The 12,808-nt window shown below is 44.2% G+C and overlaps 1 protein-coding gene across 1 annotated transcript; it reads right to left on the reverse strand.

The window, feature by feature from the left end:
- LOC123370671 (T-cell surface glycoprotein CD8 alpha chain-like) lies at positions 1–11,362 on the reverse strand. The gene is made up of 6 exons (XM_045017360.1): positions 11,292–11,362; positions 10,217–10,591; positions 9,170–9,271; positions 8,596–8,712; positions 7,862–7,892; positions 1–1,991 (listed from the first exon to the last, which is right to left on the reverse strand). The coding sequence occupies exons 1-6, from the start codon at positions 11,335–11,337 to the stop codon at positions 1,940–1,942; spliced, it is 723 nt and encodes a 240-aa protein (XP_044873295.1). The 5' UTR covers positions 11,338–11,362; the 3' UTR covers positions 1–1,939.
- Positions 11,363–12,808: the final 1,446 nt, after the last annotated feature.

Consider the following 12,808-nt stretch of genomic DNA (forward strand, 5'->3'; position numbering starts at 1 on the left):
CTTGTAAAGAGAGACCTTCTAAAAAACATTAAAATGTATTAGCGGCGCGCGAAACCTTAAATTAGAGTGAATAAATGAAAGGTTGCCGACCCCTGGCCTAAGGCCTGGAGGAATGCCATTGTTTTACAATTGCCCCTCACACTCCCTCCCTCCCTGACCCCTGTGTTTGTTGGGAGGGTTGCTTACCTCTAGCTATTTTGTTGCTTTCCTGCTTGCTTTTCTCACAACCTCCTATTAAGTCAGATCGATACATTCATTCAGGAAATTCCAATAACCCACCATACTCTACTGTAACTTCCCTTTACAGAACAGGTCACATGCAGTGTTCATAACTTTATTATATCTCAGTATTCATAGATTATTACATGGCATCTCAACGTCTGTCACAAAAAGATTTCTTGGTCTAGTGAATGGGACTACTCACAAGTCTTGAGATAGGCACAAGCTTTAGGACTTACTAAATTGGGGCCACACTTACTACCAGATCCACTGTTTAAGAAGAGAGACACTTGGGATGTTGGAAGTGGATTTGGATTGTGTTACTGTGGTAGTGCCAATACAGATGGAATATTTTGTCTGGCTGATTTGTGTATAAATATATAGTAAGAGATCTCTCTTGCCAGTCAACATCTTGTATCTACAGATTTATAAGGCCTTTAACCCCAAAGTATTTTGGGTTTAGCATGACAGCAAGGTGTGGAAGTATTATTTTACAGGTGGGAAACTTTTCTGAGGCTAAGAAGAAGAAAAGGAAATGTACTTTAGTGAGAATATCTAGAAGTATAGTTGAATCGTTCCACAGTATTTATACTGATTGTTGGGAACAGAAATAATGAAAAACTTTATGGCAATTATAGCAAGAAAATATTTACATCAACTACATAGTTGAAAAAACTAAGATCTTTCATTCTGTGCTTAAAACACTGGTTTGCGGAAGGGAGAATGGGCTTAGATTTACTCTTTTGCCACTTACCTGAGGGTGCCTAGAAATAGGATGAATCCTGCATACCTTGATCAGTCAAAACTCCCACTGAAGTCAGTGAGAGTCTACCTGAGTAAGGGCAGAATGCTGGAGCCTGCAATCTTTAGTCTTTGGGACCGTAAAAGGAATAACAGCCCTTTTTACCATTTGCCCTTTCAACCCTGCATCATGTCTTCTAAAAGTTTTACAGTTTCATTGATTTTAGCCAGTTGTTGATACTAAACTCTGTGATTGTTCAAACTTATCTGGCTTTTTGCCCCATTTTAAAATTAAAAAATTAAAATTAGCCTGTGCTAATGCCCCACTACCAGTTAGCTTGGCATTGGGATGCTCATTAGATTAAAAACCTTTTATCTCCTTTCCCCATTGTAGACAGCATCACAAATAAAAATGTCTTCACAAAGGCCCCAGTCCTGCATCGGTGAAGTGAATGAGAGCTTTACCAGTGACTTCAGGAGCACACACTTTATTGTGGCAGGCCTAATCTGGCAGTCTTTACTCTGTTTTTATGCAGGCAAAATTCCCAACAGACTGAACGTTGAGGTCTCTACTTAGCTGTTGAAATCAACTGGTATATATTTAAGTAAGGACAATAAAAATCTCAGGATTTGCGTCATAGACTTCAGTAAGTGGGGGCTTTGCTAGAGTTATGGACTATGTCATTTGGCATATTTTGCTTTTTTATGACCAGTTTGAAAGATTCAACCAAGAAAATTTTGGAGGGAGCTATACTTTAAAATCCAGGCAATAGAATTGATGAAGAAAGTGGCTGGTGTCCAGCATTATCTATATGCTCTTTTTGAACAGTTTGCCTTTTAAAATTTAACAGAATAGAAAGTACAAGAACAATTTAAAAAATAAAGTGAGGCCGAGAATGAGTAATGGAAATGGACGTAGGGTTTGTTTATGCAGTCACAGCTCCCGTTTGGAGATCCAGATGCAAATGGCTCAGTCACGTTACACGTATCTGTTTGGCATGCTGGGTTTTCCATTGCTCCCATTCATAGGCCTAAGGAGAGAGGAAAAGGCAACGTTTACAATTTATTTGGATGTGAAGTGACGAAGCACCTGCCAGTCGTCAACTAGTGACACCTTCTGCTTGCTGTAGCCCACTCCATAACTCTTTCAGGACCTTACAAAGGCTTTTCGATCAACAGATCAGTCCGCACTCTGGATCCTGTACAGCTGCTTCGTATTGATCTTTGTGACATGGTATTGCCAATCCCAAACATCAAAAATCATGAGTCAGGGCCCCAGTAATCATGAGACTGCCTTTAAAAACATGAGATTTTTAAAAAAAATAATGCATTTTGGATTCTTTTTATTTGCCTCTGGTTTCTGAGCCTTTGGGATACACTCAGGTTATGTTTTCAGGCATTTCTCTGAAATCATGAGGGCTAGAAATGTCTTTTTTTTTATTGAAAGCCGAGGCTCTTACATAATCACCTGACTCCTGGAGTTAGCACCTTAACATTAAATATTATGAGACTTTTGATAAAATGGCAAGAATTGGCTTGTGGCTTTTTTGAAGGAAGTACAACCATGATCAAATTTGTCCGCTGTGCCAGACCTGGAGGAGTAACAAGCACTCAGAGAAGAGAACTATAATGCAAAGTGACCTGGATTGATTAGGGCAGTGGGGGCTGCAGGCAACTGGGGGAAATCCAGTTCAATGTACTGTAAGGTCCTGCGCAGAGAACAGGAAATAGGCACAAGAAAAAGGGAGGGAAGTAACTAAGCTGTCAGTACCAACCATGTCAGAGCGAGTTTATTTGCTATACTGTCCTGCTATTACTTTTTCACATAGCTAAGATTCCTGGTTTCTGCAAGGCAGGTGTGGCTTCTGGACTTGGAGGGGGAAAGGGCACGTGGTCCCTGGGACGCTTCTGATCTTAGGAAGATATGTAAATGTTTAAGAACCACAGATCGAAATGTGTACTTTGTAGAGAAGTCTTGTATCAAACGTAAGTAGGCTTGGCAGAATTTGATTTTTATTTTTTTATAATTTTGAAAGAGTATGTCAACATCTATTTTAAAGCAATTTTTTATCAATTTATACATTCACAGTTGCACAATTTATGGGTTTTGAGACTTTTTTCTATTTTTATTGATTTAAATTTTCACAGTTGTGGGAAATGATGGGGGACACAGTTATTTCATGACATTAGATGTTGAGATTCAAAAAGTTCGAGCTTTATAAACCATTAAGACACAAATTGTCAACATCACATGTCAAAATATACGAAGTAAATAGCCTTAAATCAAGCAGTCATACCTGTTTTTACTCTTCTTTTGCTAGTCCATTTGCAATAAGCCTAATTCAAAAGAATAAGGATGTTCTTATTCTTTTAAAGGATGTTGACTCTAATAAGTTCTTAAACAGCATTTTTCTTACTTTGCCAATTTGTAAATTTCAATTATCGATGGAAATATATTTTTGTTGTTTTGCTTGTGTGCGGTGAAATCAGTGTTTACTGACATTTACTGATAAATATCAAATCCTTCCAAGACTAAAGAGGTTATTTGTCTTTTCTTTCAAGGCCAGGGCTGGCTCCAGACACCAGCGCAGTAAGCAGGTGCTTGCGGCGGCCAACGGAAAGGGGCGGCACATCCGGCTCTTTGGCGGCAACTTGGCGGTGGGTCCCTCAGTCCCTCTCGGAGGGAAGGACCTGCTGCCGAATTGCTGCCCAAGAAGTGGCAGCAGTAGAGCTGCCACCGAAGTGCCGCCGATCACGTTTTTTTGTTGTTGTTTTTTTCGCCGCTTGGGGCGGCAAAAACGCTGGAGCTGGCCCTGTTCAAGGCCCCTCACGACCTATCAACTGCTGCCTCTGATAGACCATGAAATCAGCCTCCATCTCCCACTTGTTAAATTTTAAAACAAGCACCTTCGTGCTTTCTCCCATGCTGCCCCTCACACTTGAGAGAAACTGCCCAGAAACATCTGCATAACTAATACATTATCCTTCTTCAAATCCCTCCTTCAAACTCTTTCTGGCTGTGATGCCTACAAAAAACTTGACAATGGTTAGGCTGCTGGTGCTCTGAGACCACTGCCTGTCATGCTAACCAATATTGTCTCATTGGTTCCTTGTACTCCCCTGTATGTCTGTATCCATCTGTTGTCTCCTGTCTGATACCTAGATTGTGAGCACTTTGGGGCTTTATGTTCTCTGTTTGTGTAGCACTTAGCACAAAGAGGTCCTGGTTTGTGACTGGGGCGCTTAGATGCTACAATAGTACAAATAAATAATCACCATCATATTTTACTTTATGATGAAAGCTGGCAGCAAATAATAAGCCTGCTCCTACTTCCCTCTTGCTGTGCTCTCCAAGTCTACTAACGGCCAAATGCTGACAAGTGGTGAGCATCTCGGCCTGATCCTGCTAATCCTTCTCACTCATGTGAGTTGTAGCTCTGAAAGCACTGGGACTGCTTGTGTGAGCAAAGGATTACAGGTCCAGCCTCCTGCTTAGCACCCACCACCCCCATTCACTTCAGACACTTGTCACCTTGCAGGAAGGGCTCAGTATACGCAGGATCAGACCCAGGATTGTCAATGTAATGTCAGGAATCACCTTCTATAGTAACCTGCTTCATCAGGTTCAGCTAAAAGGAAAGTCTAGTGTGTCAGATCCTCAAGCAGTGTAAATCTGCGCCTCTCCAGGGCCTTTGGATGTACGCTTGTTTACAGCGGCTGAAGATCTAGCTCAGTGTACAGTGCATATTTTCACTGGAAAATCATTTGCGGTGGAAAAAATAACCCCTGAAGGTGCCAGTGCCAGTCCTGGGGCCAGATCCTGTTGAGAAGCGTCCTTTATCATCTGAGTCATTTCACCTACTTCTGAAGAGCTGCTATTGAAATCAGTGATCTGCTCACCAGAGCAAGGACTACTCCTGTGAATAAAGGTTTTCAGGGCAGGGCCTTTAATTCTCATTTCCCATCCATGTCTGTGATATTCCTTTTATTCACTACAGTAAAGTGTAAGGTTTAAATGCCTCACGCTGCAAAAAGAAAACTGGAACTTCCCCTTTAACAGCTCCTAGCTCAAACATTCTTCAAGATGTTCCTTCTGGCCTGAAACTTTCCAAGCTTTGGTCCGCCATCAGGTGAATTTCTGGGGAAGTTTGAGTGCAGTCCATTCAGCTGTTTTTGAATGGAGCCGGGAAAAGGATACATACTTGTTCCCATTTTCCCAATATTTTGTTTTGTGCATAAATTACATATCAACAGATGAACGTGACGCATTAAGGCATAATTGCTTTGCTAAGCTTTTTTAGGGAAAAGTTTTAAAATAATGGAAATGTAAGTAATTAAAATATAATTTTTCTGGCATGCACAGAAAATCTGTTTCCTTAGGCACTTGGAATCTCACACTATTGGTTCTACACTCCATCGTTCTGCTGTTAGGTTTTTCCCATATTAACACAGCATAGTAATTTCAATGGGAGTTTTGGGTAGGCAAACAGGCAATATTTTTATTTGTTGTTACAGTAGCACCTAGGAGTCCCAGTCATGGACCAAGGCCCCATTGTGCCAGGTGCTGTACAACACAGAGCAAAAAGATACATTGTGGCATGATGACCTCTTGGCCAACACACCAGGGATTGAACTGGGGACATCCAGAGCTAAAAGCAAGAGCTGCTATAGCTTGAACTAAAGTATCAACCCTTTTTAGCGGGGGGCTGTAATAGAACTAAGTGAATATTTCTTCACCACAAAATGCATTTTTTAGGTCCCTAAAACTATTTGCAAATTAGGGTCAAAGTTAGTGGATAGTTTTGGCCAAAAACAATTGGAATTCTATTTTAAAAAATGTTGAAGTGAAAAATATGGTTTCAAAATGGCATTTTGTTTTGAAATTTAACTTTTAGAAAAAGAAAGGGTAAAAGGCCCCCAAAACAATCCAAACTGAAGAAAAAAACCCCTTGTTTTGGGTTGAACAAAATGTTTCATTTGACCCGAAACATTTTTTTTTCGTTTGGCAAGGAAAAACAGCAAAAATTCTGTTCTGGTTCTAACTGAACCATTTCCCCACCAGTTCAACCCCCAAACTGAAAAAAATCTATTACGGTATATGCTCAGCTCTTGACCATAAAAACTTCCATCCTCTGTAGATCAGCACAGAGGGGGCCTGTAACACACACTCTGCAGTGGAGTAGAATGGCACTTTGCAAGGCAATACATATCTCATACTGGAGATAGAGTGAGATAATAGAGGCATATATATTTTTAGGTTCCTGTGTAAAGCTGCTATGATGTGGTCACAGTGCTGTGATAGCAGGGTTATATTTAAAGATCAGAAGGCATTTTCATTCTAAAACCCTTTCACAAAACATTACCCTTTGGGCAGCAATTTCTAATGCTTGATCTCAGCCTAGGGAGTTCATTTTTAACAAGTTTTAACAATCTGGTAACCATTCTGTATTAGGGACATATTAAAAACAGCATTTTTCTGATATTAATTTTTCTCAGATGAATTTGTTCATTTAGGTAACTCAAAAATAGCTTGTTCTGAAATTTAAAATCTGACATATGTGGGTCCTGAAGGGGGAATGTGAGCTTAGCTTTGTCTGCAAACATTGGATTTGCCAAAGAAAAAGCTCTGGAGGTTTGAAAATACTACCCTGAGCATTATTAAGTCCAGATCGTCTAAATGCTAATCCCAACTCAGACACTTAGGGTTTGTCTGTTGTATAGATTTGTGCATCAATGTAGTTCCACCAGTGCAAATCCCTAGTGAGCACTCACTGGGACAGTGTAAAATGAGGCTCACACAAGTGCAACTTGACCCTGTTTAAAACATCTTCTGTGGGCCTTCGGCAAGTCATTTAAAGCTACTTGAACCTGCCTGCCTCAGTTTCCCATTAGTCAACACAGTGATGTTGCGAAGTCTCACTTAATGGTGGTAATAGCTTTGAAGCTGGACAATAAGAACGTGACCTTACAAACTCCTGGTGCGTGGAGAGCCCATGAAGTCTGTGCAGACAGAACTTGTTGGGTCGAGCCTGAATGCTACTTGTCATTACTATTTATTTATTTACTGTTCACAGGTACATTTCACAGTGCGGTTATCTGAATGTGCCGTCGTTTTATTCAAATAACCAAACATGCAATGATCTGCAAAAGGGGGAACGAAATGTTATCCAAAAATAGCCCCAAACCCTATGTTAATGCAAGGGGGTGGGCCAGGTCCTGCATCTCTTGAATCCAATAGTAGTTTTGGGAACAGAAAAATGCAAGATAATGGGCCTTACATTTGAGATGTCAAAAATTCAAGGAGCTGAGTTCTCTGACCCTGATCCAGGAAAGGATTTAAGTACAGCTCAGCTTTAAGCATGTGTGTAGTCCCACTGTCTTCAATAGGATCATGCATGTGCTAAAATATTTTTGGGGATCTGGCCCAGAGGGCTCAGCACCTTGCAGCCCTTAGATAATACTGGCCAATGTGACAGCAAGCCTGCTGGAAAAACAAACTATACTTTCCCCTATTATCCTTGACGGAGACATGTAACATTTGCTAGGTGATCCCCTAATGAAAGGGCCTACTGTAATTCATATCCACAAAGTCTGCAGCCTGCAAACTCTTTGAGGCATGAACTGTCTTCCTGTGTGTCTGTACAGTACCTACTCTCTATGGGGTGCTACTGTATTTCAATGGTATATAATAATAACAAAGGAGAAAGGGTTAAAGCAAGAACCTTAAGGCTGGTTTTCCGGACTTAATGACACAGACAAACCCTCAGAAGTAATATTGTGTGCATGTGAGGGGGCCAATGTGTGGGACTTTTTGGCTTGTGGTATCAATTTACTTTATAACAGGCTGTGCAAGAAGCCACTGAACTAAAGAGAAAATGCCCCCAAATGGAAGTTTACCAACCTTTTACATTTGCATCTTCGTCTTCTGGTTTCTTTTAAAAGAAAAGAAGATGGAGTTGAAAGAATTAGCGAGCGAGTCATTGTTCAGTAAAAAAGACGCTGCAGCAACACATTACTGGCATTTCCCCCTCTCCTCCTGAAATCATCCTCTGCATGCTAGAGTTGAGTTTATATTTACTGTAGATTTGGTCCAGCCACTGTCTCTTTTAGTTTTCTTTTGGGCAACCCTTAAGTAAGGCAAGTAGTCCTTATACAACACATAGTCCTATTGAAGTCAATGAAATTGCTCCCATGAATAAGAGCCACTCGTGTGATTAGTGGCTGCAGGATTGAGCCTTTGGTTTTTATTCAGGACTAAAACTCAGAACTGGACCACTGACTGTACGTTCCTGATTGCGATCGATACCAATCTGGAAAGCCAGTGAACATTTGTTTGCAGCACTTATTTCTACAATAGGCAAGCAGCATGGATTGCCAGAAGAGCACAACCTAATTTACCCCGAGGTAACTGAGACCTGACCCTGAAAAGAAGGACTTTTTCAGTAAAAAGCTAACCAAATTCAGTCTGGAAATAAGGCGTACTGTACATTTTAACAGTGCAAGTCATTAACAATTGGAACAATTTACCATGGGTCATTCACCATCACTGACAATAATATTATAATGTTAAACGCTGCTCTCTGGCCTGGGAGCTAAGGAGTATCTGGCTCAGCCGGATGGAGAGGAGTCACTTACTTTGACATATCGTGATGGTGGCCAGCAGGGCAATGAGGAGGAGGAGGCAGGCGCTCGCTAAGGGGACCCAGATGTAAAAGTCACAGGATAAATCCAGCCCTTTCTTTGGGGCTTTCGCTGCAGAAACGAAACAGCGTAAAAAAGAAAAGTAACCCAGGAGCTTCAGCGATCTCCCGGCCCCCGGCTCCAGGAGGAGGGATCAGGCGGTGGGTGGGGTGCAGGATGCACTGGGTGCAGGGGAGGGAGGGACAGGTGCAGGCTCCACCACGTGCTGTGGAGACAGAGACGGCCTGTGCTGGCCGATAGCGGGGGGAGCCGTTTCTGCTACTCGGCAGCGATCCCAGCAGGGAGGACGGGGCTGGGGCTCGTGCGTGAGCCGCTGAATTTATCGGCGGGGGCTGGTTTAACGAGCCGCCAGGTTTCCCTCCAGAGGGAAAACACGTGGCCGGCAAATCCGGGCTTGGGATCTGTCCAGCCCGGGACCGCCAGCGCGAGCCCGGGGGCCCATGCTGCGTGCAGTGAAATCACAGCCAGCCCCGCCGCTGGGGGCTCTGGCTCCCCCCAAAGCCGGTACCTGTGTTCGGGGAGTGTTTGCAGTCCCTGGGTTCCTTGGTGCCGGCGGTGGTGCTGGGCTGGGGGGTGGTTGCCTTCGTAGAGGGGGCTGTGGTGGGGGGAGCTGGAGACAAGAATGGAAACAACAGGTAGTGAAGTCAATCTCTGTCCCTTCATCTCCTCTCGCTGCCTCCCCTGTCCCTCCCTCCAGGACTCACTCCCCCAGTAGAGCTGGGGCTGGGCCCCCACGTACCCATAGCCCATGTGGACAGCAACTCCTTCCCCAGCCAAGGCTACTCTGTAGGGATCTCCTGGGGCAATCCCTGGAACAGACTCCAAAGAGCAGTAAATGCATCTATCTATCTAATCTGGTTTTATCCTGCTGCCCATCATCATAGTATCTGGGTGCCTTCCAGTCCACATCAAATCAGTAGCAATAGCAAAGCCCCTACTGGACGTCACAGAGTCTCTGGCACTTATCCCGTTTTGGGGTCAAAACTCTGCTTGGCTAAGGTTTGGGGTTTGATTTTTTAAAAGATTTTCTTAATGTTTAGGGATTGGTTGGGTATAAGGGGTGTCAGTGATGGGGTTTTGTTGGATAGAAGGGGATACCAGTGTTTTAAGCACCATTCCTACGGCATTATCCATGCAGAGCCATGACTGGGAACGGGGAGGGGAAAGTGAGCAGGCATCTATCCCATTGTCTCCAGTCTCCTGAAGGAGAGGGATCACTAGGACCTTACGGGGAAACCCTCATCCTGCTCAGGGACACCCAACTGCTGGCAGTTACGGGCAGTGAGTGGAGGTGAAGGGGAGTGATGCAGAGGGTGGGTGAGGCAGATGCAAGGAGACCGCGTGGCTGAGACATTCAGGGAAAGCGAAACATTGAGAGGGGCGTCCTGGGCAGAAGCTCTGTGCAGGGACCCCTGACACCTGCCCACCTGGGCACACAGGAAGAAAGGGCCAGGTCTGAGGGGTGATAAGGATGATGCTGGGCTAGGAGGGAGGGGGAATGCTGGGGCTCCAGCCCAGGCAGAGGGGGCTTAGATGGGGTGAGGTTGGTGCTGACCTGGCAGGTGGAGTGGGAACCCGGAGCTGAAGTGCAGCCTCTGGTTGTGGTTGACGATGCAATAATAACTGCCCTGGTCCTGCTCCTGGAAGGACTTCACGGTCAGTCTGTAGATGTTGGATTCTTTTTTTGCCTCAAAGCGTTCGGGTGGTTTTCCATTCTCCGTCGGCGCCACCCGGTTGAGGGAGGTAATGAACAAGATGAACTGGGGGGCAGAATCCCTTTGCTGGAGCATCCAGGACACGCCGCTGTCGGAAAGGCCATGGCCTGAGAACACACACTCCAGCTCCACCCTGGCTCCCAGGGCGAGGGGGCTGCCACCGCTGCGGAGCCTCACACTCATTTTGCTTCCCTGGCCCTGGGATCTGCAGCAACCTGAGGGAGAGAAATCCACCCAGCACAGTTATCAGCACAGTCACACCCATCCACAGAGAGCGTCCTCAGCACCATCCCAAGCCGTATTCTCCTTACTGAGGTCTCAGACCTCACTCAAAGCTCCATTCTCGCTGATTCATGCCTAGACACCCAGAGCATGCACAGGGCTAAGGGACCAACACGCTCTCAGGCAGACTCGGATAATCCATTTCAGCGACTGCCAGGATTCAGGGCTGCAGTGTGCTCAGCGATCGCCTGAGTCCTTACAGCGATCGCCTGAGTCCTAGTTCAAAGATCATCTGATGCAGAGAAGCCATCTGGGTGAAAGCTCAGGTTACACTGACATATACAAGTTTTTTAAAATGATGCATTAGTTTTGACTCTTGTGAACCCAAAAAAATCCTTGGGCCAGACTCTGCTCTCAGTCGTGCTGGAGTAAATCTGGAGTAACTCCACTGGCTGCACCTGCATGACTGAGCTCAGGCTCTGGGCCATTTTCTCTATTCACTCACAGAAACAAAGTAAAACATAAAACTGAAAATTAAGCTGATGGGTTTGTTTGCTTTTTAATCTTTGTTTTGACTCCTTGCCCATTCATTTTGACTCCTCCATTCAGATGACTCTGGAGAGGCCACCCTAAACTCCCATTATTAAGTACCCTTCTTAAAGCGGTTACACTTAATAGCAATTCTGTACTCACATAAGCTCAGACTGAGAAAAACCAGCAAAGAAACGAATCTGGCCATTATCTCCTTGTGCCGATGGTTCTCAAGAAAGTCGCAGCAGAGCAAAGATGAATTCGCTGGTTTGGCTTGATAGGACGTAGTGCTTTTTGGAGAGGATGTGATGTCAGCAAACATAGTAGGAAAGTTTCTCAGCCTCCAAAATTAAATGAACCCAGAGGAGAAGAATTCATCCCTAAGTCAGTCTTGATTCATTTTTAAAAATTGGTTTCAATTATCTTTCCATATTTAAGGCCAGACACCTTTGCATTGTAACCAGGGACGATCTGTCATGTATCTGTCTTCTTGCCAGCTACTGTACTTTTCCTTTACCATTCACTAAAACGAATGTTGATTGGAGCAGCATTGGATCCTTTAGATCGGTGGCTCTCAATTTTTTTCCATATCGGGATCCACTCTCAAACTCTCCTCCCATCTCACTGGGATCTAGTTGCAACCCTCTTCCCATTGAGATATATGGGAAGTACAAGGTGGTTGTGACCCGAGGTTAAGACCTTATGGTTTAGATCTGAAAGCATGGTTTAAATGGTTTAGATATGGTTTAAATCCCATATCTCCTATTTCCTGGTGGAAAGTTCATTGCATTAGACTGAGGGCTTATCTACACTGAAGGCCTGCTTCAGTGAAGATGTTACCTATGCCAACGGGAGGGCTTCTCCCATTGGCACAGGTAATCCATCTCCCCGAGAGGCAGTAGCTATGTTGATGGGAGAAGCCCTCCTATCGACATAGTACGGTCTACACTGGGAGTTAGGTCAATGTAACTGTGGCAGGGATCTGAATTTTCCATACCCCGAGTGATGCAGTTATATCAACATCAGTTTTTAGTGTAGACCAAGCGAGAGTCTTAGTGAAATGCCATAATGCTATAATGAGGATTACAAAACACACTATTTTGTTTATGTGCTAAGCAGGATACAGCTCATGATCAGGTATACTTGTTGTACAGTATATTATATCAAAAAAACACATAGTTGGAATGTAGGTTAGTTCCACCCATGCCTTCAGTCAGGTGTTACTGTGCTTGCAAACTCTTTGCAAAAACAACTTTGTGCAGTGCTGAGGGTCTGTGCTGTATGAAACCCACCAAGAGCGGCCCACGACCCTCATGGTATTTTTTCAGATCTTGTGGTTTTATTCTCTTAACCACTGTGACTTCCGCCCTGCAGAAGAGGAACAAATTCTGTTATGTACAAGGCCTTTGCTCTCTGCACCAGGGCTACTGCAGACAGAGGTGGAGGGGATGAAACGCCACAGGGTCTTTGCAGCACAGAAAGCAGCTCCACAAGACAGGAGGGCATTGACTTTTGTTGTGCCATCTCTTGTTTCTTCTCTTGGCTGTTTCTGCCTTCCGTGTCTTTGAACACTGATGGATCTTGGAGCAGAATCCCATGCATGGTGTTTTTGCACTAGACTCTGTGATCAAAGCACCCTTTTCCCGTTCATGTTGGAGACCTGGCACCTCTGACCTTTG

This window comes from Mauremys mutica, chromosome 5 (genome assembly GCF_020497125.1).
Source record: "Mauremys mutica isolate MM-2020 ecotype Southern chromosome 5, ASM2049712v1, whole genome shotgun sequence".
NCBI classification, from domain to species: domain Eukaryota; kingdom Metazoa; phylum Chordata; order Testudines; family Geoemydidae; genus Mauremys; species Mauremys mutica.

What these genes read in the sequence shown, in the direction of transcription:
- LOC123370671 (XM_045017360.1), bottom strand. Translation starts at nt 11,337, where the DNA reads ATGGCCAGATTCGTTTCTTTGCTGGTTTTTCTCAGTCTGAGCTTAT. An exon ending in GTTCCCACTCCACCTGCCAG is followed by an intron (nt 9,272 to 10,216) that starts GTCAGCACCAAC and finishes TCTTGTCTCCAG; the next exon opens with CTCCCCCCACCACAGCCCCC. An exon ending in CGAAGATGCAAATGTAAAAG is followed by an intron (nt 1,992 to 7,861) that starts GTTGGTAAACTT and finishes CTCTCTCCTTAG; the next exon opens with GCCTATGAATGGGAGCAATG.